This window comes from Populus euphratica, unplaced genomic scaffold (genome assembly GCF_000495115.2).
Source record: "Populus euphratica unplaced genomic scaffold, PopEup_1.0 scaffold193.1, whole genome shotgun sequence".
Taxonomy (NCBI): Eukaryota; Viridiplantae; Streptophyta; class Magnoliopsida; order Malpighiales; family Salicaceae; genus Populus; species Populus euphratica.
Window position 1 is genome coordinate 421,840 of NW_011500023.1, and position 25,703 is coordinate 447,542.

General features: G+C 31.1%; 3 protein-coding genes across 3 annotated transcripts; 1 reads left to right on the plus strand and 2 right to left on the minus strand.

Annotated features, from left to right (window-relative positions):
* Nucleotides 1-10,494: 10,494 nt before the first annotated feature.
* LOC105142044 (U-box domain-containing protein 21-like) lies at nt 10,495-12,014 on the minus strand. The gene has a single exon (XM_011049492.1). It carries the CDS (start codon nt 11,938-11,940, stop codon nt 10,621-10,623), a length of 1,320 nt encoding a protein of 439 aa, XP_011047794.1. The 5' UTR covers nt 11,941-12,014; the 3' UTR covers nt 10,495-10,620.
* A 1,413-nt stretch (nt 12,015-13,427) lies between these two features.
* Nucleotides 13,428-18,699, minus strand: LOC105142043 (extra-large guanine nucleotide-binding protein 3-like). The gene is made up of 8 exons (XM_011049491.1): nt 17,625-18,699; nt 17,405-17,542; nt 16,295-16,399; nt 16,009-16,194; nt 15,257-15,434; nt 14,756-15,000; nt 14,353-14,522; nt 13,428-14,254 (listed from the first exon to the last, which is right to left on the minus strand). Exons 1-8 carry the CDS (start codon nt 18,555-18,557, stop codon nt 13,672-13,674), a joined length of 2,538 nt encoding a protein of 845 aa, XP_011047793.1. The 5' UTR covers nt 18,558-18,699; the 3' UTR covers nt 13,428-13,671.
* A 4,737-nt stretch (nt 18,700-23,436) lies between these two features.
* LOC105142042 (uncharacterized) lies at nt 23,437-25,503 on the plus strand. The gene is made up of 4 exons (XM_011049490.1): nt 23,437-23,524; nt 23,623-23,755; nt 24,137-24,441; nt 24,536-25,503. The coding sequence occupies exons 2-4, from the start codon at nt 23,633-23,635 to the stop codon at nt 25,362-25,364; spliced, it is 1,257 nt and encodes a 418-aa protein (XP_011047792.1). The 5' UTR covers nt 23,437-23,524; nt 23,623-23,632; the 3' UTR covers nt 25,365-25,503.
* The last annotated feature ends 200 nt before the right edge of the window (nt 25,504-25,703 follow it).

Genomic DNA, 25,703 nt, shown 5'->3' on the forward strand with positions numbered 1-25,703 from the left:
GTATATGAATGTTTGTGTTTTTATGTCTTATAAATTGTTTGCATGAGAATTCTTTTTGTGTAAATTTTTGTCATTGTTTCTAGAGAAGGATTTTTTATTCTTTTAGAGACAAGCGATTATGAAGACTTAAAAAACATCCCTAATCTTTTTGGAGATAATTGAGACAGATATAAAGATCCAATGGTGACACTTTTAAAGACATGAAGATCTCATCATAAATACTTTTATGGAGATATATTCAAAGACATAAAGACCTAGCGTGGGTAATTTCCTGTATATTTTGATCTTTCTCGAGCAGTTTTCAATAATTTCCTGGATGTTCTAGTATATTCTTTTTACTAATATATTTTTGTGATTTTTTCTAGTAGTTTTTATTCTTTTTGTATTTTTTTGTATTTTCTTGTTTATGTAGGGCTCCAAAATAGGCAATAACAAGTCTTTGATTGAATCTTAACTTGAAACCCCGTGGAAGACAACATTTGGTGATCGAACAGCCTTACACGTGGTGTCCATTCACGTGTATATGCCATGTAGGTGTAAACAATGTTTTTTAAAATAATATTTAAATACAAAAATGCTCTTGAGTATCATTGATATTTACCAAAAAAACCATGGTAAAAAGACCAAAAAGCTATCGAAAGAGAGCTTATTGGAGTTTATCTTTAGGGGTAATAAAGTCATTGAAATGTTTTTTTTAAAAAAATAAAAAGACTAAAATGCCTCTAACATATTAAATAAAAAGACTAAAATGCCTCTAACATAATTTTTTTTTTTAATTCTTAGGGGCAACTTTGTAATTCTATTGTGCTAAAAAATATGGAAAGATTAATTGCCCCTACACAATCTAAAGACTAACTAAGCTAGGAGGAGAGATTAACTCTTATCATGAAGACAAACACATAAACACCAATATTATTAGATAATAATGTGTCCACATCTCATCTTAGATTTCTCTCTTTCCTTCTCCTTCCCTCTCTCTCTTCCTTCAATATTCAAAGCGGAATAAAGTGGAAAAAATCACTAATTTCTTTTTTAAAAATTACATCGTTTCACACCAAAAGACTTAAAATGAAGTCGTTTAATGAATAATGTACAACAATGTTGTACATATGAGTTAGTAAAACATCATTTTGCTTTAGTTTTTTTTTTAATTTAATAATATTATTTTTCAAAGATGAAAGCTGCATATATCATTTTAAATGAAAAAATTAAAACTTGTCCATGCATTTAGCTAGCCAACAAATGTCAGTTTCTCTTCAAGAAAAAGGTTGTTGGAAATGATGGTATATGTTTATCAGCATAAAAGCACAAGAAATGATAAAAAGCAGCGGTATACATGGTTTTATGTTCTAGCATTAAGATTATAGTAGTAATTATTTTTTAAAGTATTTTTTATTTAAAAATATATCAAAATAATATTTTTAAAAAATTATTTTAAAAAAATTAAAAATTTTCATAAGTGTTTTTTAAATGTAAAAATAAATACACTTTAATGTTATTTATGGTATAACCAGAAAAAAAAAGTGGGGTTGGAAAAACCTAATTGTCTTACTAGTTAGGAATTATTGTCTTACTAGTTAGGAATTAACATTATTTCTGAATATCCTTAATTCAATCTTAACACATTCTTCATTTTAATTTGATAATTCTTCAAAGATAAAAATTTATGTCTCTTTTCAAAAAAATAAAAATAAATAATAATTAATAAAGGTTGTTGGAAAACCATGGTATGTATCTATAAAAAACATATAACAAGTAAAAAAAACATGCTCCAAATTTAGGAAATATTGAAAGATACCCTTTTAATCATGTCTTTTCTTTTGGTTCCTTGGAAGCCTATATACACTTAATCTATGTCATTTCATTCATGGATAATTATGCTTTCAAACCACTTCTTAGCCAAAGTTATTAAATTTAGTTTGATTCATGGATTGAATTGATTGACCTAATAAAGTTTAAAGTTGTTAAATTAATTCAATTAACATTAAAAGAGAATATAAAAGAGAAAAGGTTTAAATTCTCATTAATTTTTTATTTTAAAGTGTTTGAGTTAACCTAAATACAAAGAGATTATATATAGGTTAGACTGAAAATATTATTCTACCCTTAATAAATAAAATAAAAGTAAATCTATTATTTAATATCTCCTCTTAAACTTACAATGTGATAGCTATAACCATTGAGAGTTTGGAAACTAGAAACAAAAACTAGAGATGAAATGCTACTTGGTAAAGAAATCTGCAATCTATAATTTGCAAGGAAGAATGAACAAGTAATGGTGTCATGTTTGAGATGATAATGAGTAAGATGACAATCAATCTTAATGTGTTTAGTTTGCTTATGAAAAATTGAGTTGTGAGTAATCTGAATAGAACTTTAGTTGTCACAATACATAGGAGTATGATGAGAAAAAGAACTTTCATATTAGCAACTAACCAACATAACCAAACAATCTTCTTGGTAGTAGATGTCATAACACAATATCCTACTTCAATTGAGGATTGAGAAACAATAGATTGTTTCTTGCTCTTTTAAAAAATAAAAAAATTACCTAGAAAGATATAGAAACTGGTAACAAACTTACGATCTATAGGATCACTACTATGATCAGTATGAGAGTATGCACAAAGCTTCAAGAAAGAGGCCGATAGAAGTAAAAGACTCTGAAAGACTATACCTCGATATCACAAAATACAAAGAACAATTACCTAGTGAATAATAGTAGGAGAAGAAACAAACTGATTAATAACATGAACAATATATGCAAAATCTGGACGAGTAATGGTGGGATATATCAAACTCCCAATAATAGTACAGTATAAAGTAAGATTTGTCAAAGGTAAACCATCAAAAGAAGAATATCTTTCATTAACATCAATAGAGTTTCTACAGTTTTGTTATTAGTAAATCTAGCTAGCTCGATCAAAAATATATATAATCTATTTTGACTAAGAAAGATAACCTCTGGGTAAAGAAGCTACCTCAATACCTATGAAATATCAAAGATAACCTAAATCCTTCATTTCAAATCGTCTAACCAACTTTACCTTGAAAACTGAAATATCATCACCAATAATAATCATGTCATCAATATACAAAGATAGAACAATATGATATGTATCAGTGTACATAATAAAAAATGCAGAATCATGACTACTAGAAACAAATCCAAGAGATGAGATCATAATAGATAATTTCTCAAACTAAGTAGGAGGTGCTTGATTGAGACCATATAATGCTTTTTTAAGCTTACAAACATACCTAGAGTAATGTAAAACACTAGGAGGGGGTGCTATATAAACTTTTTTTTTTAAGATCTTCATTCAAAAAGGCATTTTTAACATCAAGTTGAAAGATATACCACTAACAAATCGAAGCTACTACAATAAAAATATGAATATTAGTTATTTTCATAACATGGATAAATATCTCCTAATAATCCATACCATACTGTTGAAAGTATTCTTTTACAACCAACCTATCTCTATATCGCTCGATAGACCCCTTAGAATTGGTCTTGATTTTATACACCTAATGATAACTAACAACATTCTTACTAGGAGGTAAAGGAATCAGATTCCAAGTATCTGTCTTATGCAAAGCAGAAAGTTTATCATCCATAGCCTGCTATTAAAGAGGATCAAGAATTGTCTCTTTATAGAAAGAGGGGTTAAAGAGGATCAAGAATTGTCTGTTTATAGAAAGAGGGCTCAGATAGATAATAAATAAAAGTTAAAAAAAAGTAAATGATAAAGAATAATAAGAATAAGCAAAATCTGGTAGTTTGTGGACTTATGAATACATATAGATTGACATAGAGGTGGATTTACAATATCAAATGAAGCTTAAGTAGTTGTAAATGAGAATAGAGCTTCAAATATACTAGAGAGTAAAATGTTAATACCTATAGAATTACAAGTATAAATTGGTTGAACATGGAGAGGAGTATCTAAGGTACTAGGAACTTGAGATGATAAACTATTAGAATATTTAGAAAAAGGATCTATATGAATAAGATCAAGTTTAGTCAGGTTATGAGTAGTAGATGAAATAGAAAAGAAAAATATATGCTTGAGAAAAATAACAGAGTTATTGAGTCAAGATAACGATACCACTGTTTACCTTCACTATAACCTAGAAAGACACAAATAGCAGATTAAAAGGACAACTTATTGCGTTCTACATGAGGATGAAGAACGAAACAAGTACAATAAAAAATTATAAATAAGGAATAATTAGGGACACACCCATATAACTTTTCAAAAAGAGACAAACCTGAACTATGAAACAATGAGATGATATTAATCAAACGTAAGGACAATTTCTTCCCAAAACTTACTAGGAAAAAAAGCAAACAATAAAAAAGAACAAACAGTTTCGATAATATGCATATGCTTTCTTTCAACAACTTTATTTTACTTAGAAATAACTACACATGAAGTTTAATAAATGGTTTCATCTAAGAAAATCAACTGATATAATTTATTAAAATTATATGCTTCATCCAAATCACCCCTAAAGCATTTGATTATAACATAATGTTGATTTTTAATTAGAGCTCGAAAGACTATATATATCTTAAAGAATTTAGAATAATATTTCCTTAAATAAACCTGACAATAACGAGTATGATTATCAATAAAGAAAACATAATATCGAGACCCTCTTTTTATGGCAATAGGAGAAGGTCCTAATATATCAGAATGAATCAAGTCAAGTGGTGAAGAAAAAACATAAATACTTCGATTAAAAGGTAAAGCAAAAATTTTTGTTATTTCCCATCCACTACAATCATAAATATCACAAGTTTGCATAATTCTTAAACCTTTTGTGGATGCCAAAAATCTCAAACAAGAAGATAAAATATGACCTAGATAAGAATGCCATAAATGCAAGTTAGAAGATGAAGGACTTAAACGAAAATAAGACAAATCAATATTAGTAGTAGCAATAACATCAACTAGCACTTTTAACTCATCCAAAATATATAGTTCATTCTCTTTATAACCTGTCTCAATTAGTTTCTCAGATTGTAGATCCTGCACACAATAAAAAAAAGAATAAATAATAACCAGAATCACATAATTGACCAACAGAAGCAAGATTCAATTTGAGTTTTAGAATAAAATAAACAGTAGGGAGAGACAAGTAAGGTGTGATAACAGAACTAACACCTATTAAGGGTATGAGAATGTCATTAACAGTTATAATAGGAATGGAAGGCAAATAGGACATAAATGTAAAACATAAAAGATCAGGAGACATATGACATGAAGCACTGGAATCTAAGACCCATTTAGAAAATGATATACTTGAGAAATTATAAGATAACTAACCTATAGAAGAAGAAGAAGTGGACATTGCTGGTTGTTGTGAGGAGAGAAACTTCTAAAATTTCTTAGCTATAGTACTAGGATCGATGATAGAGTCTGATGAAGTTACTACTAAAGTATTGTGGTGTGGTAGTTTATAACCCTAAGGTGGTGTATGAGCATTAAATTATAACTGGCTATCATGATTCCAAACTTGATTTTGTTGTCTCAACTTAGGACACTAAGCTTTATAATGACCTTTCTGCTTATAAAAATAACACTTATCAAAACCAACTCTTGTGTAAGGCTTATTCTAATGATTGGAGAATGACTTAGAGAGTACTGCTAGTACATAATGATTCAAAATAAGACTGAAGATGTATTTCTTTAGTTAATAACTCACTAACAATAAATTTAAAAAAAGTTAGTGGAGAACGATGCAAAACTGAACCTCTAAGTGTTTCAAAAAATCATTGTGAAATGTTGTTAAAAACTGTACCAATTGTTGCCGCTCTTTATGCTAAACATAAAAACAACATGCCTTTAATTGTATCGATTATATAAGAGCCAAATGATCCCAAAGACTTGTCATAGTATAACAAAACTTCTGAATACTCATATTCTTTTGATGGAGAGCTCGTATGTCATTCTCTAACTAATACTGCTTTGTAAAATTTGATTGCATGAATAACCTTTGTAGATAATCTCAATCCTCATTTGTTGTCTCACACTTCGCCAACTGCATATCTATGGAATGCTTAACAGAATTATTGATCCAATAAATAATCTTTGCATTGTTTGCTTTCTATGTATGTATCAAAACAACACCCCCTCCTCAATATTCTTGTGTATCACATAAGTTCCACTAATATATCCCCAGATCTTCTTGTCTTTAAGGAAATTTCTCATTACATAAGTCTAGTATGAATAATTATTTCCATCCAATTTCACATTTATATACTGGAGCGAATCATCTCTTTTGTTAGCCATAATTAACCAACAAAAAGAATTCAAACATAAAAGCAATGAAAGACATAGTAGCAGATTGTAGAAACTGAACAGTTATTACAGAAACCAAACAAATATCTTCTTAAAATTATACGATTACTCCAACATATAACATAAATTGCAAAAACTGAATGTAAATATCAAATTATAGAAACTGAATGCAAATATTAAATTGCAGAAGTTGAAAGAAACATGAAATACCAGATTCTGCAGAATTAGAAAATAAAATATCACTTCAAATTTTTTTTCCACTTCTTGCAGAAGTTGGATACACGAAAGTTGTGTTTGGAATTAAGTATTATTCCATAAAATCAACTCTGATATCATGTTAAATTAATTCATATTAATATATATAAAAAATGAACATAAAAGAGAAGGAGATTGAAATTCTCATTAATCTGTTGATTTTAAAGTGTTTGAGTTAACCTAAATACATGTTGATTTTAAAGTGTTTAAGTTAACCTAAATACAAAGGGATTATATATAGGTTAAACTAAGAATATTATTCCAGTCTTAATAAATAAAATAAAATTAAATGTATTATTTAACAAAAACAAAATACTTTTTAAAAAAATCAATTTTTTTTTAATAATGTCAATCAAGTAAAACTAAATCAATTTTAAATTATTATTTTTTAAATTTAGCTTATATTACAAGCCAGGTCTATTGGTTAAACCCAACCAAATTTAATAATTATAACACAAGGTTAGATGAATAATAGCACATTTTAGATTTAGCATAAAGTTATCCCGTCCCTCTATTTCTATTGGCATTACTTGCTAAAGGCAAAATGACCAGTGACCATTAATATTAATTTTAAGGGAAAATGGTAACTAAGCTAGGAGGAGAGATTAACTTCGTCACAAATCCAGATTATCAATTACTTAATTGTCTTTTTTGAAACCACAAATGCTAACCACCTACACGGTATCTCTTCTGTATCAAATTATCCACGTTCACTCACAAGCATATATTCATGGACATGTTTATACATAATGCTTAATTACATTGAAAAATATTAATTAATTTGGATTTCTATTACCAAAAAAAAAAACACTAAAAGAAAAGGAAATTTTGATGCACTCGTGAATCATTACTCGTTGAAATAATAATTTTTTTATAGCCTTTGTTTTTCATTTTATATTTTTCTTTTAAATTTAACTTCATTATTTAATATTAGATTTATTGGAGGAATTGAAATTTATAATTTATTAATTTATATATTTTGAAGTTATTTCAATTTCATTACCTAGAATGCAAGTTTGATAGATTAACTTGATTGATTCGAGTTTTTTTTTCATTTTCTTATTAATTTTTTTTTCTTTTTATATTAGATTGGTTATTAATTAGATTTTATAATTTATTTTACTTTGTTTATTATAAGATTATCATCATTATCTCACAATTTGGGTTATAAATTAGGTGGGTTGACTCGAATTAATTTTTGTTATCAATTTTTAATCGGTTTTTCAATTTTAACTTTATTATTCAATATTAGGTTTATTGTTAATTGAACTTTAATTTTTTTTAATTTAGTTTTTATGAGATTATTTTAGTCTCATGATCTAGATTTTGGGTTTAACAAGTTAACTCAATTAACTTTAGTATTTTTTTCTTTTTTTAATTAATTTTTTTAATTTCATCCTTTAGCATGGGTTGCTAAAGAATTAGACTTCGTGATTTGTTTCGGCTTGCTTTCTATGATGTTATTTTCATCTCATAACGCGAACCACATATAATAGATTAACCCTAGTTTACTTAAATTATTTTTGTGTTCTCTTTTAAATTAATTTTTTTAATTTTATTTTTTAACAACGAGCTAATAGGGAATTGAGATTCTAGATTTATCGCAGTCTTTTTTTTTGAGTTGTTAACCTGAGTTAACTGAGTTATTTTTTTATTTCATTCTTCAATATTGAGTCTATTGAAAATTAAGTTTTATAATTTATTATAATTTTTTTTATACGAGGTTATCATAATTTTATAATTTAACATATAAAATGACATGTTAATTCAAAATGACCTAATTTGATCTAATATATTATTGTCTTTGTATTTATATAAAAAACACATTTTAAATATTTATTTTAAATCAAATTATTTTTTATATGCAATTAAGATTATTTTTATACCTATCAAGTTATTTGAATTTTATTAAAACAATTTAAATATATTTTTTATTATAAAAATATATTAGTAATACCTAAATCTTTTTTTATATTAATTTGTTTTGACATGACTCGCAACGCAAAATAAATCGGCCACGTTACACAGTTATATCTAGAATCCGAACGAATGGTGATAACTAAGAGTCAACTTCTCTAGAACGTCAACCTTAATTTGAAACCACACAAGTTCCCCTTTCACTTTGGGCAAAAAAGAAAAGAAGAAGAAGTTGGGCCCCACATTTGAATTCATACAACATTTATTCAATCAAGCAATAAATCAATCATGTTTAATAACGTCTAATACGTATAAGATATTTGAAAATGTAGTAATATTTATTTTTAAAAAATTATTTTTGATATTAATTTATCATAATAATATAAAAATATCATAAATATATTAATTTAAAATATTTCAAAAATATTTTTCAACTATAATGCCGAATACTATTATATTATAACTTCTTATTTATACATGTGATGAAATAATAACCTAATGCCTAACCAGAGAGTTCAAAAAGTATTGCAACCTCGTAGCTATCTAATTCGTACAGGAGAATGAAAAGAAAGACATCATTGTAAACGTGTAACACGTTTTAAGTTTGCCTCAAACTCGTATTAACGAATGATGAAAATTCATACTAAGAGCACAATCATCATTTGATAACACGTGTATATAATCATGTAATGAATAGTATACATTTAGGCCCTCTTTCGTATCGCGAGACAAGTATTAATACATATTATAATTTTGCATGGTTCTATGATTTTTTTTAAAATATTGGTTAAAAAAAGTTATAATATATGATTTTTTAAAATTGTAACCACAAAAATTATTATAATTTTATATAGCAAAATATAATTTCAATCATGCGGCGCCGTACTCTTTATACTAACCCTTAATTTGGTTCCATCCGTGAAGCGAGGTTAAGTAGTCAATGAAGTATGAAAAGCAAGGGGAGTCTAGAATTTCAATGCTCACAAGCATGGTAAAACATTACCGACCATAATTTTCAATTGTTTTGATATATTAATTTTAAAAATAATTTTACTTTTTTTAAAAAGTATATTTTAAAAACTAATTTTCATCACCGTCCTAAACAACGCCCCTTGGAAGGTTTTAAAATGCTTTTGTGCCAATTGTTCAGGAGGACGACACCCATTTAAAAATAATAAAAACAAATATAATTGATGGGTTGATGACCTTCTCTAAGTTATTTACGCATTCAATGGCAAAACAAGTTGAATCCTTTTAGTCCCTCCATGGTTGTCTCCCTAGCTTCTAGCTAGCCGTGAACAAACTCACGAGTTGACCCGTTAATTAGTTTGAAGAGATCAAAACCCCCAGTCTTCCAAGTTATTGGAGGTTTGAACGTGCAATATTTTTCAGCGTAAACAGAGGAACAGGAACTAGATGCCGTTTGAAATCGATTTAGGTGCATGACAAGTTCAAAAAACAACGGTGAAATATTGTGCACGCTGAATGATTAAGAAACTCCCCGTGACAGAGTTGACAAGGAAAATAACATCCAAATTAATTTGATTACTTCAAAAGGGTGGTTTGGTGGCCTACATTTCTCCGTCCAGCTTACAATAATTTTTATTCTTTAATGCTCATACTTCAATATAATAATAAATAAATATAATTGTAACCCTAAAGAATAAAGAATGTAGCTTTGACGAGACATTGAATTTTTTCTTTAAATATCATTAATTTAAATATTATAGATCTTAGAATCATTAGAGATTTACATTATTTTTAATTTTAGAGTTTTGAAAGATTATTAAAGATATGTGTAAACTGATATGAATATTTATAATTAAAAATAAAAATTATAATGTAGTGAGTCGTATTAATAAATATATCCGTAACAAATTTCAAGCTTAAATTGTTTTAAACAATAAAAAATACATATATTTAAATTAGTGGATATGTTTATACTATGTACTATACTCTAGAAAAGGAGTAAGAGATCGAAGAAGATTCTGTTAATTATGTAGTCAAGTCCAATCATTCATACAATAAACAGGAGAAGAAATTAGAGTGTATAATGTTGAATTTACCATTTCAAATTACAAAATTGTTCTGAAAAAAAAAAAGAGTTTGAACAGAATATTCCAAAATCTTCAGTGTTTCAGAATGACCGTTTTAGATTTTTGAAATCTACTGAGTCAATGCATTCCAATCCAGCTCTGTAAGGATTCATCAGCTTCAAAAGTTCTGTCGCCTTCTCTTTGGTCTCACCCCCACAGCCCAGCTGTAAGAGCAACACTAGCTTCTGAAATATACCTACTTGAAGAGCCTCAACCAGGACATTCACGTCGTGTTCCTTTTCATGCTTGCTAAGCTTCCAAATGGCGGAGACTGAGAACTGGGTTGCCAATTCTGATACCCTTAAGATTTTCTTCACCAAGACTGGACATGTTAAAGCATTCCTAGAGGCCTCTTCTTTACCTTCTTCACAATCACAAAGTATGTCAAAGACACCTAATGCTGTCTCACTTGTGCTCTTTTCTGAGTCTACAGTAACTTCTAATAACAAAGAGAGCAGGCCCATCTTGACGAATTCTGATTTGATCTCTGTGCTAGTGGAGGGAGGAGATGAGAGTAGATAGAATATTACCATAAGAGAAGCTTTGGTGATTGTAGGGCAAATTGGTTCCTTAATGAGCCTAAATAGCACTTCATTCACCTCTTCAATGGTTGCCAGTGCTTCTGCATGCTTTTGGTCTGAAGAAGCAAGTTCTTTCAATGCAATCATGGAGTCTTGCTTCGCCGAAAGATCTCTACATTTCAAGAACCACACCAAGCAGCGTAAAGAATCTTGCGATCCTAAACGTGCTTGTGCTTCCGTATCAAGTGAATGTTGGAAAAAAGGAAACATCCAATTCATGTTGGATAATATCTCCTCCAACAAAGTAGCATTGCTTTCAAAAGAATCCCTCGCAAACGCTTCAAATGCAGCTGCAAGCACACGAATTGCTCCATTCGCTACGACACAACGCCTGTTACGCTCGCTTTCACTGCCCCATTTCTTGATTTTGTGCACCAACTCTAGGCACTGTAGTCCATTCAAACTCTTCACTGAATCCTCCAAACTAAGAAGAACCTCCGAGACCTGAATCCCCGAAACCGGAACTCTAGGTGTTGGGATTCGTTCGACGCCGTAGTTCCGATTCGCCACACCCCAATCTTGAATCATTCTCCTAAGACTATGATTAGGAATCTGATCCAAACTCCTTAGCACTTGATTTGTCGCCGGGCACGTAAAACTCCCACCTTCAAGCCACGCTTCAATGCTCTCCCGATCATACGTTATCCCAGAAGACAATGTCACCGGATCTTTCATAAGATCTAGAGATATTGGGCAAAGAAACTGGTTTGGTATCACCAACTCCTCGCCTTTCTTCAGCTTTTCCTGAGCAGCTCTCTTCCTTTTCCAGCTAAAAACCATTTCCCTTAGCTTGCAGAAGAGATGTGAAGGTCAGTTTCCTTGATGTTTTAGCTATTCAAAAGATACAAAGGTTTTCCTTGACAGTTCAGAAAATTATGAGATGGGGTTTGGTTGAGTTGGGTTTTAAAGAAGCAAAGAAACACGGCATGAATGCGCAAAAAGTGTAGCTTTCAAGCCGCGTTTAAGGTTCGCGTTCACATGGATGAATAGAGCACTGTAATGGTAGTGTATGCGGATACTTAATTATTTATTTGTGAAGGATATTTTGAATGTTGACCGTTGACAAGAGAGGGGAAGACACTGTTTGTCGTTTTGACGCGGTGATGAAGATTCTCCTCTTCTAATTTCTTTTTTATTTTGTGATTAAAAGAATGTTTATTTTTTTATTTTTTTAAAAAATAATTTTTTATTTGATTTAAATTAATTTTATTTTAGTTTTTTTAGATATTTTAATGTGTTGGTATCAAAAATAATTTTTTAAAAATATAAAAAAATCATTTTAATATATTTCTAAAATAACATTTAAAAAAATTATTATTATTACATTTATAAACATTATTTAAAAAAATAAAAAAATAGGGATCGCTAATGGTAGGGCCAGGTTTATTTATATAAATTTTTATTATTTTTATAAATTTATTTTTTATAAGATTATCAGTTAACTTTCTAACTGCTATAAAAATATCAAGGTATTATTTTATATATTTATATGTATAAAATGACTTGATATTGCATTAACCGACTATAATTGAATAGTTGAAGTAATCAAATAGATTTTACTCTATCAATATAAGGACGGGTTTAGCCCAAATCAAGTATAGTCTAAAAAAGTTCACACAGTCGGAAGACTGAGGCACCTACATGAGTGAGTTATTATAAAATATAAAGCCCAGCTCAAAAATGCTTTTTACCAGACCACTTATCTTTCACAATACAGAGCCTCTTATATTTTTATTCATTTGTAAAATAATAACTTACTTAAAATTTAAGTAAGAAAGGAAAACATTCAACCACATGAATGAAACATAGAAATATTCTAAGCTTGCAAAAACGCTTAATACTAGGGTTATCTTTGTTTTTCCCATACAACCATCTTTTTGGAAAATTTTAATTTTTTTTACTTTAAATTAATTTTTTAATGTTTAATATCAAAAATAAATTTTAAAAATAAAAAAAAATATTATTTTAATAAATTTCTAAAAACAACACTTTGAAACCAATACCTATCATAATATCAAACATGAAATAAAATAAAGTGAACTCTGAATATTAAGAGAAAACTAGTAGAAACATATTTGGACTTTGAATATTAATAAGAGAAAACTAGTAGAAACATATTTGGAAAAAAACAAATTGTTGTTTAAAGTGTTTTTTACTCCTAAATACATTAAAATACTTTTTGTAATTTTTAAAAATTATTTTTTATACTAACATATTAAAATAATAATAAAATATAAAAAAATAATTTTTAAAAAACACAATTTCACACTGCCCAGCTCCCATAGAATGCCAAAAACAGTCACATTTTTCACAAAACTGGTTTTATTCGGAAACTATATACAAATGGGATAAATCCCCCTCCCCCAAAAAAAAAATAATAAAAAAACAATTATCAGCTCCCCAAATCAGATTGTGGTTGCTTACGAATCAATCAACCCTGATCCAAACCAAAAACATCACACTGCAATGTCAAATTCACCTCGTTGATATCCTGATTCAAACACAGTTGGCTTATTCCTGTCTGATAAATGGAGAAGAGCTCATTTCCGTGCTATAAAACGAGTCATCCCCAGGGATTCCATACATGTTATCATTCTTTTCTTCATCCCATTTGAGGACCTCCCTTATGTACTTGAATGCTTCGTCCACTGAAGCACGTTCCCTAGCTCTGGTCTGCGTTACAAACAACTTTTGGCCACTAATTGAGGAATATAACTCCTTGAATTTCACTGCCACATAATAGTAAGCTTGCTGAGCCAGGGATTGACTCTTAAGATGGGGCCTCAAAGGGCTGAAGTCCTCAAACCACTCACAGGTAGACAGAGGGACCTGGCTGATCTTGTCCTCGAATGCATCATACTTGTTTAGCAAAAGCACAAAAGGGGTGTCCCTGAAACAAGGATGCCTAACCAGGCTCTCAAACATGTCTCTGCTAGCAATCATTTTGTTACAAAGAGGACCCGCACCATGGGCCCACATCTGGTCGTAGTCGCTTAATGCAACACAGAAGATAATTGCCCTCACATCTTCAAACATTTCCAGCCACTTGCAACCATCACGCAATCCCTTTGAATTTATGCGAATTAGTTGGTACCTGAGGCAATGGGAAATTCCCAGAGAGATGACAGAAAATTACTCTAAGCAGCGATGAAGGTACTAGATGATGCAGAAAGAAAGAAAGAGGATTTTTACTTGGTCAAGGGAGGTGGATAGTCAATGTTTTCATTGTATATCTCAGACATAGGGCTTCTATCATCAAATGAAAAATCCATAAATGCAAGACTGTTATTCTGTGTGACTCCTTCAGCATATAAAATGTCCTTCTCTGAAGGTTCGTACTCATTGCTCGATATCTCAATGGCCTGCAAGAAATAATATCATAATACATTACTTTAATATATTACTGAGTAATATATTTGACACAGCAAAGCGTTGGGCATCTAATCTACAATGATTATACTCCCATTCCAAAAATTCCAGAAAGGATGAGATAGGGGGAGGAGACAATATAAGGAAGAGCTGCACAAAAAAGAACATGGACAACTTCTAGCCCTTATAAATAAACAAAGCAAGAGTAGAGATGCTTGCGGCATACCCGGTCTAAGAAATATTTGGCAACATCGAGAAGATGATGCAATTCCTCCCTTCTCTTGTAAGTTTCCTGAATAGCACGGTCCTTCCAGATCTCATCCACAATAGGAGCATACTCACGTGTTGCAGCAGGAAAAAATGCATCCAAGTCTCCCGTAGCCATGATATCCAGTAACCAGTCAGAAAAATGCTTGCAGCGTTGATTAATCGAGTAGATGCAGCTCTCTCCTGGTTCAACTTCTCTTTTACCTGACATTATTCCAGGTTGAGCCACTTACTAAGGTTTATTAAGGCTGAAGGCAAGCATCTACTTGCATGTTATGCATATTCATATTATTATGGAAAGCAAGGATTTAACAATCTAGCATATTGCTCACAATCAAATGAATAGTAACTGTTCAAAATATTTATTCAAAACTAGGAAAACTTCATGCAAAAGTGAACAGGGTTCCGTGTTTTATTATAAATTAGAAAGAATAAGATGACAAAATACTAGTATAGAGACCTGAAGCGCATTCTTCAGAATTGATTGTAGCAGTACTCTTCTCCAACAAAGCCTCCTCTTCAAACCTCTCTCGTCCTTCAAGCAATATGCTAAGATATCTGTACATATTGCTTTGAATCATGAGTTTGATGTCCTGCAACTCGTTAGGAGTGAACTTATTCCCATATAAGAACTTGCCCTGTTCCATTGAAAGAGGAAATAATATCAAGATCACCAGGAGAAATATGATAAACATTAAACCAGCACCCATCTCCATGCAAAGAATTATCACAAGTAGAGCAAAAGTTCAGAAGAACAATGTGCCAAAGACCATTAGGAATAACAACATATTTACTTTTTCTAAACAGCTATCACACTAATAGATCACTAAGGTTATCATCTGTGAGGCGCCCCAATAGACAGTTAAAAAATAGCCCAAATAAAGATAGTTGTTTTCAGTTTTGCACTGATAGCTTGTATCTATCTTAAAAATTCAAAAGTTAAGCAATAGCGTAATCACACCAACTACTCAAATTACATGAATACCTGCTTTAGCTTCCAACAAGTGCGAGGATGTAACAGGTATCGATTACATAGATGAGAGGGGTATAGTTAACCGTGTTTTCCATAATAATAGCAGCAACATGAAATGATGAAAATAATAAATAAAACCTAATAAAATGAATGTGTGCAATAAAATCAAGTTGAAACCTAATAAAATGGATGTTTGTGATAAAGAAAGTCAAAACAAAAGTGATAAAACATGAATGTACCTGCTTGAAAATGGTACTCGTTCCAGATCCTTCCAGCCCAAATAACAGAAGTTTCTGGATCCTTCCTTGTTCCAAATACTCAGGCATAGACCTTCCTGAAAATGTAGTTGGATCTTCTTTTGGCCTGTTAGGATTTCCAGGTGGCACAGGCAATGAAAATATTGAACAGATGAATCGAGTAGATGCCTGCCTACCAAAAATCAGATGACAACTGTATAAAATTCATTTCAAAACCATTGGTTGAATTGAGACTTAAAAACGGATGGGAGGGATATTAAGAGATAACCTTTCCCCATATGTTTCCCTTTATGTTATTCTGGCCTTCTTCCTCATAAGATCCATCATCATACACCCAGAAATGAGTATCCCTTGGGCACTGTACGTTTGCAAGCTGAAATGAATGTCATCAGTTTAAGCAATGAGACCAAAGCCTGACCTCAGCCAAACTATCAGAATTGAATGATGCAGCCAATGAAGCATAGGCAAACGTATCATAAAACTGCAAACATATCACAACTGTATAGACATCAAGTATAAAAACTAAAACAGCATGTCATCAGTTTCCAATGTTGTGCCACTTTGGAAATGGACAAGAACTAAAACATCATCGGCATGTTTGCTTGTGCAAAATTCTCCAAATCTTCAGATAGTTTTCAAAGAAAAAGGAATTCTTTTAATAGTTAGGAATGTCAACAGTTTTTTGCTAGCCACCAGCAAAGACTAACATCTCACTCTGTCTCCCCAACACACACACACACACAACCATTTCTCCCATCCAAATCTCTCTTCATTGGTAGGGGAATATCAAAGTGGATTGTTTGATGCCCTAGAAGAGTGATAGTCTTGAAAAAACACTACCACCGCACTTGGCACCAAATGAAAATAAAGGAAGTTCTAGCTCCATTACTATAATGTTCAGGCACATTAGCAGGTATTTGCTGGAGCAGGTTCTTCCCTGCTGTAGTTCGTGGATGAAATTCTATCATTAATTTTCTATTTCCATTCATGGATTCTATAATCTCCTTCCTGACTTTTATGAACCCAGTCATCATCTATCTAAGATCAACCTCCTCCCAAGTTAAAAGCTATCTTCCATGTGAAACTTTAGGTCAACTAGACTCACGAACTTCTATAAGACTATTCCTTGCATCACACTAAACTTCATGCTACAGTTTTCAGAACTCATACAAATCATGACTATAATTAAGCATTTCTAGAGTGGACTAGTTTCGAACACTAGATTCATATCAGTCATGTATAGTATTTGAATGTAGGATCCAGTCACCTCATCCCCAGCAAAAGCACTAGGCTTTCTAACTTGGTTTTGCCACAATTACTAAGTCACTTGTACACCATGATTACTAAATCACACACACATACAAGGAAATAAAGATACCTTCAACATTCTGAGCTCAATCGTGGTAATTTCACGGCCATTAATATAAACCTTCGTATTTCCATTACTAGCATCCGGCCGAAGCTTACCACCAACATTCAATTTGGAACTGATAATCCTATCCGGTTTCTCTCCCTCCTGAAATCCAACATACAAAAACAATTAACACAATATAAACCCATTTCAAAAACCAAATAAACTTTAACAGTCTTTCTTTCACCTTCCCCCAAAGCCCCGAATCCTTATCATACCAATACTTTCCAGGCTTCAACTTCTGCGGCGGCAACGCACACCCCAAAACCTCAGCCAATTCCTCTTGTCTCAACTGCCTCCCATTCACAATCAACTGCTCCGGCCTCAACTGATTAGCAGCACACTCCTTCTCCGCCTTCATTATCTGTCTAACCTCCAAAGGACTACAAACCCTCGCCAAAATCCTCGAACATTTGCCTAAACTCGACCTCTTCGATTCCTCAATTGGTTTTCCAATACAACTCACACATTTCCTCCCTTCTGGCATTGATCCCATGGCTTTCAACAAACAATTGCTACAGTACCTCTTCTCACAAGCCAAACACGTTTCCCTCTCCTTCAATCTATTCTTCTTACCACACCTACTACAAACTCCACCCTTCCTCTTCACTCCTTTACTCTCTTCCCTCCTTGTCGTTGTCAAATCAGATTGCGTGGAGGAATAGCCATCCTCCTCATCTTCTCCTTCCTCAGTCTCCGAATCTTTCGGCGTATTAAACGTAACAACATTCCCTCGCCTTCCTCCTTCACTCCTCCTATCATTTTCCTCTTCATAATTTCCTTCCTCTACTTCTACTCTCTCTGGATAAAATCTTCTAGCGTTTCCGTTGTGGTTGCTAAATCTGGTGAATCTTGAAACTGGAGAGGCGACAGGAATGCTTGGTCTTGATTTCGATTCTTCGGTAGAAGCGAGAGAGGAAGTACGAATCGATAATGAATTGAGATTTAACGGATCGACGCGAGGGACTTCGTAAGGAACTGGAGGGCCTTCGTATTCGATGGCGATTGAGTAATCGAGATGATCTTCGTCTGGTAATGGTGCTCCTGCTGGTAACATCCTCCGTATTACTTCTTCCCACGCGTTTTCTTCCCCTCCTTCTGTTTCTATCGTCGTTTCCATCAGAGATTTTGTTTGTTTGATTGCTGAGAAAATGAGAGAAAGTGGGAGAAAATGGAAGAGAAAAGGAGGAAGCGGTTAGTGTATCTACAGTGGAAGAAGAGTCAAAGAAAGAGAGAGAGGAGACGGAGTTGGGTAACGGAAGAAGAAGTCAAGTCTGGTGGTTGCTGGCTATTCCGTTAGATTTGACGTAACTACTGATGGATAAGTAAGAAATATTTTTGTGCAGGTATGAATTAGTCTACAAGCTATATTAAGGATTTCAAATCAGTACCCACATTATAGATTCTGTCTAATTTACTATCTTTTTTCATGGACCTAGCAATTATATCACTCGATCACTTTTTATGAAGAAAATCTTTAGGAACTTGGTTTTATTTAATAACATGCATTCAATCAATCCAAATAACGAATTAATTTGTATTTTAATTTGTTTACTTAATCATGTTGAGGTAAACTCCCACAACTAATTTATTTCTTGTTTAGCCACAACTAAGCTCCAATTGTAGCTAGACCACATCGCCAACTTGTTTTGAGAAAAAAAATAATAACAACAAGGCTAAAATTGGAATATTAGTGGTTCTAAGGGTAGGTTTGATATTTCATCATAGTTGGGGTATTGAATTGTAGTTAGCCCAAAAGTTATGGTGCAATCTGGAAGCGAAAAGTCAAAAGTAGTTCAAATGTGAGCAAGTAACAAACTAACAAGTGTTCAAAGCAAAAATGTTTTTTCGTCGGTTGACGTTTGCTGCTAACCTGCCGGCGTGTCGTTTTAGTGAAAAGTCAAGTCAGGTGCCATCTTCGTTAGTTTTTATATACTAGTACTTAGCGTGATTTAGAGCGCGACACGACATTTAACTATCCTATTTGATCCAACGACCGATAATTCACGGATAGTTTTAGTGTATTAATATTTAAAATATTAATGATTTCTTGGCGTTTTATCCTTAAAAAACATATTAAAAATAAGAATAGTGATAAATTCATTATAAAAATGGTTAACCTAAGTTTTAATAACTTTTTTAAAATGACTATTATACATTTAATTATTAAACTCATTCCGACCAAATCTAAATAATAAAATTTAAATAATTTAAAGTTTAAATGGTATTGTAGCAACAATTATTTTATAAAATATTTTTATTTAAAAATAAATTAAAAAATTATATTTTTTATTTTTTAAAATTTATTTTAACATTAACATATCAACATAATCTAAAAATCCTAAATATTTTAAAAAGAATAATATTTTTTTATAAAAATACTTTTCAACCGCAGACTCTAATCTCTAATCTAAGTTAAGTTTTAGAAAAAATAAATTTAAAATTAATCAGTTATTACATAATTAATCAAATTAAAATTTAATTTGATTTTTTTAAAGAAAATTTTTTAAAATATTTTTTTAAATTAAAACAATATCATTTCCCTCTCAACCTATAATCCAAACCATCTACCTAAAATAGATTTTTGATTGTACATGATAAAAATTGTTACATGGGTACTTCAAATTGAAAAGGAAATGGTCTTTATCTAGAAGAAAAAAAATCATTAAGTGGGATAACGAATTTATTAATAAATTTAGTAGTACTTTAAAATTAATTATCCTTCCTTCCGGAGTTCTTTTCTGGAATAAAATTTACATTATATGTTTATAGTATATTGTTTCCTTATCTTCTAATTGTAAGGATTGGTAAGTCGTCTTCACTAAGCAAAGGGATATTTGTAAATGAAATAGATTCAATCTTAATTAGATCTTTCAAGCTCCATATGTGTCGACGGTAATCCTAAATCGTCGAATATTATTTCTTTTTTTTTTATTCTATCTTTACCATTTATATGTTTCTGGTGAGATTTATCATTAATTTTGTCTTGTTTTTTGCATGGCAAAAATTACAAGGTTTTTTAAGTACCAAAACCCCTTCCTTGGATGCAAGTGGCGACAAATGAGGCCTTGTGTACAGGGGGAGGAGTCATGAATTATTTTTAGGGAGCCAAAAGCCAGGAAAAGTTTTTGGGAGGTCAAATTTTAAATTTTACTGGTTTTATGGGGGGATATTATTATTATTATTATTATTTATTTGCAGGGGTTAGGGCTTCACTGGCTTCTCATCTCCGCCACTGCTTCTTTCTTTTTCTTTTTTACATAAAATGTTAAAATCTCTATAGGCTTCGGTGGTATAAAAAATGTTAGTATTAGAACCACGAAAAAACGCATAAAATAACATTATCATTCATACTCAAATTTTAAACATGAAAGTTATGAAATGATTAGAACGGGTTAGTTTCTAAAAACTGTAATAACAAAAAATCTAATTATTGGATTAAATTTAAAATTTTATAAATGATTTTAAAAATAATTTTTTTTAGAAACCACTACATACATTGAATAGGTTATTAAATCTTTTATAATCATGTTTTGAGCCCTATGCTTCTTTTATAACTTGTTTTCCTAATTTTTTTTAATTTTATGTTTTAATTTGGATTTTTTGTATATTTTTTATTTTTAATTGTTTTCTAGTAGAGGTAAAGTTTTTTAACTTATTGACAGGTCTCATAAATCTCTTGAGGAGATAACTATCATATACTTTATTTTTTAAAGAATAAAACTATGAGTTCAAGATTTACATTTGCAATTCTCTTAGCTCAGTGAACCTTTTATGTTTTTCATGTGATTTTTGAGTTGTAGCTGTCCTATTTAGCTTACACCTCCATCAAAAATTAAAATAGACCATTGCAAAGAGAGGGGAAGTAATTGAAGTGACCATACAATAATACCATGAATGAGTTGTTATTGTGTCTATATCTTATTTGTTATTTATCAAGTGAAAAATAAAAAAAATTATAATATATTCATACCAAACATTGATTAATTGATTTTTTTTTATTATTTCATATAAAATAATAGAGCATATATAGAGAGAGAGGATTAAAAATATATAAATATCTTACACACACTTAGACATTAGATATAATACTGATGCATATATCTTGGTAAATTAGATTTTAAACTATTATATGAACAAAATATCTATTTAATACATATCTTGGATTGAGTTTGTGAATTGCAAAGAGAGGGGGAGGAATTGAAGTAACAATACAATAATATATCTTGATAATATTCATATTATATATTCACTATTAAAATATCTATTTAAAAATAATAATCATCCACTTGCAGTGGTTCAAGTCAATATTCATCTAGATGGGGTTAAATTAAGCACTCTTAAATTGAAAAAGGCTTCAAGTCCAAAAGAAATTCTTTGGAGGAGCATAGTTGGCCTATTTGGATGAAAAATAAATTTAAATCTAAGATCACGAGACAATAAGAAAATAAATTATTATATATTTATAAGAATGGTTCAATATATGTCCAGGAAATTCGATGAAAATACCATTAACGTAGAATTTAAAAAAAAAAGAAGAAAAAAAGGAAATAATAAATGAAATAAATGTAAAGCCACAAAAGGATGATAGACTCACAACGAGACGCGTAAACTCATGTCAAGGAGAGCTATGATTTTGAGCTTTCATGGGCACCACAAGCACATTCCACAAGCTAAAACGTATGTGTTAGGGACGGTGGACATCTAGCCCCAAATTGGGTCCCACATTCAAACCCTAAATTGGACTGCCCTTCTCACCTTTTGTTTTGTCTTCCTCTAGTACATGGACAAAAAAAAAAAATCTTTACAGCCAAATTACCTAACAACCCCTCCATTTAATGATATATTATTAGCTACCCAACAAATATTGGGCTAATAAAATATAAGTAGAATGATTAGTGGGAGTATCATTCAAAACTTTTGAATGATTGATTGTCTTGAAAAATCATTATTTTTAAATAAAATATAATAATGGACCTTCAATTGTTTAGACATATTTGCATATTGTTTGTAGATGGTTTTATAATAACACTAGGAACATGGTTTTTGTTAGGTTTTGGAGTTTTGGTTGTTGGAATTTTATTTTTAAATATAATTTTCATAAAGAAATGTGAAATGGAAAGAAAGTTTTTTACATTTCTTTCTTATAAAAAATTTTTTTTTGGCAAAGCTTTTTCTTGCCAAATTAATTTCTATGTTTAAGATCTAATAAAAAAACATTAAAAAATCTATTTGAAGATTGGATGTTTTGTTTGAATATATTCAAACAAATCATATGAAATCTTACTTGTATATGTTTTTAAAATCTTAATTGTGCTTCTTATTTGAATTTTACTACTAGAAAATATTATAGTCACAAATAAATTATTCAAGATAATCTATCAATTATTTTATTTATGACTAATTAATAATTTAAAATACACAGTTTCATGATTCACTATTAACCATAACTTATCATTTTTTTAAAATAAAAATTTTGTGAAATTTGTTTATATAATTTGTGAATATTAAGTGAAATTGAGAAAGATTTCAACAACTTTTTAAGAAAACATCTGTTATTGACAAAATTATTTTTTTCTAATTTTTTTTTAATAAATATTTCTATCATGATAATTATTTTAAAAACAATAATGTATTATTAAAGAGTTTTACTTGCTCATTTAAGATTATAAAGTATGCTTTTTAAGGATAAGGTTTACTTAAATTTAAAAGAAAAAAATTAAGGGATATTTGAAAATATAATCATAATTGTTTTCAAAATATTTTTTACTAATAAATATATTAAAATATTATTTTTTTATTTTTTAAAAATTATTTTCAATATCAACAATAAAAAAAATTCAAAAACGTTTTTTTAATAAACCAACCAATGGCAAAAGTGAAATTAACTAAGATTCAAGGGACTTTAACTTATCTTGTAACGTCAGCAACGTTTATCACAATCTGACTCTTATAAATGGGAGTTGCGTGTCCACCAGCTCAAACAAACAACGATCACCTTCAATACATCTCTCTCTCTGTGTCTCTCAAAAGAAAAGGCTCTCTTCCTTCTATCTTTCGACATATTCGTTTCAGCTACTTAAAAGTGTAAGTATACATCATCAAATTCAAGCTAGAATCAACAATCTTCCTTGTTTTAAAGGGTTTTTGATGGAATCTAACAAAAGGGTTTTTGGGTTTTGTAGAGTGGTGTAAATGGAAGCAGCTACAGCTACTGTTATTGGATCTTCAATTGGGATCTCTGGACCTGGAAAATCTGTTGCTAGATTGGGTTTTTTAGCTACCAATAAACAAGATTTTGTGCGTTTTCCTATTAAGGTATTACCGGTTAGCCTTATTTTGGGGGTTTTGGATAATGGGTTTTTGGGTTTATGTATGAATTTTGTGTCCGAGGAGAGTATATGCTTAAATTATGCAAGCTACTGCATGCTTAAGAGCTATCAGTAAATGAAGTTTTATGTTTTACACAAAATATTTGTTCTAGGAGATGGATTCCTATGTGCGGTTTTGTTTGAATTTTTGTCAAAAAAATGAAGCTTTTAAGAATTGTTTCACGTGAAATTTTGAAAAGTTTATAATTTCTTTGGGTTTATTTGGGACGTTTAAAGTCTACTTTGCTGTTGATTTTCTGTATTTTGAGACTATATTTTGAAAGCTGGTGTTTGATTCCTCATTCCTCTTGTGTTATCTGGATTCCAGCGTCATTCTTCAGTTTCATACTCAAAGCTGGGTAGTCATAGGAGAGTGGCATATGGAAGTAGGAGATATATGGCAGTGAGAGCATCTTCGTCATCATCTTCAGATTCTTCAGGGTCGATTGTGCCAATTGCTCCGCTTCAGCTTGAGTCTCCGATAGGGCAGTTCTTATCCCAGATTTTGGTTAGCCACCCTCATCTTGTGCCAGCAGCAGTTGAGCAGCAGCTTGAGCAACTTCAAACTGATCGTGATTCTGAGAAGCAGAAGGAAGATCCTTCTGCTACTGGCACCGACTTGGTTTTGTATAGGTTAGTTTCACGATTGTGGTAGATAACTGTCTTTTATAGGTGCTGCTATTGATGCCGAAAATTGAATCTAATGTTGTGTTTTTGAAATTATTAGGAGAATTGCTGAGGTGAAGGCTAATGAGAGGAGAAAAGCCCTGGAAGAGATTTTGTATGCATTGGTTGTGCAGAAGTTCATGGATGCCAATGTTTCTCTGATACCCACCATAGCCCCCTCTTCCACAGAGTCATCTGGTCAAGTGGACTCTTGGCCTAGCCAAGATGAGAAGCTTGAACAACTTCACTCGCCTGAAGCATATGAAATGATTCAGAACCATCTAACTCTCATTTTAGGAAATCGGGTGGGTGATTCAACTGTTGTAGCTCAGATAAGCAAACTCAGGGTTGGACAGGTCTATGCAGCATCCGTGATGTATGGATACTTCCTAAAGCGAGTTGATCAAAGGTTTCAGCTTGAGAAGACAATGAAAACCCTGCCAAATGGTGTGGATGAGAGAGAGAGTGATATTCACAAAGCTGTGGGTCAGGATGTGAAACCTGGTGGTCGAGGGTTATCCTATCAAGCTTTGTCTTCCCATCCTGAAGCCATTTCTGGTGGTATCAGTCCTGGAGGATTTGGAAATGGATTAAAGGCTTCACGATTGCGAAATTATGTTATGTCTTTTGATGGGGAGACACTTCAAAGGTATGCGACAATAAGATCAAAAGAGGCTGTTAGCATCATTGAGAAGCACACTGAGGCCTTGTTCGGAAGACCTGAGATTGTCATAACGCCTCAAGGGACCATTGATACTTCCAAGGATGAACTAGTTAAGATCAGCTTAGGTGGTTTGAAGAGACTTGCTTTGGAAGCTGTTACTTTTGGTTCTTTCCTCTGGGATGTAGAGAGTTATGTGGATTCGAGGTATCACTTTGTTCTCAATTAAATAATGTTCACGAGCGTGCAGGCCAAAAAAAAAAAAAAAAAATTGTAGTAGACATACAACTGACCAAAGTTAAATGCTATCTATGTATGAGTGTAAAGCTGGTGGTGACTATAAATAGATTTGGGCTAATTTTTCTGTATACAGTTTTGATGTTATGTTTTCCTGTCTCGATTTGCATCTGTGCATTACCACATGGAGTTATTCTGTGCAAAGCTCGTCCTTGGAACTCATTTTTTGCGCTTCCGAATTATAATCAATATATGCAAGAAACTATGTAGTCGTGATGCTTTGAATTATTTGTCACATACCTGAGTTTGATCGCAATTACAAAACTGCTAG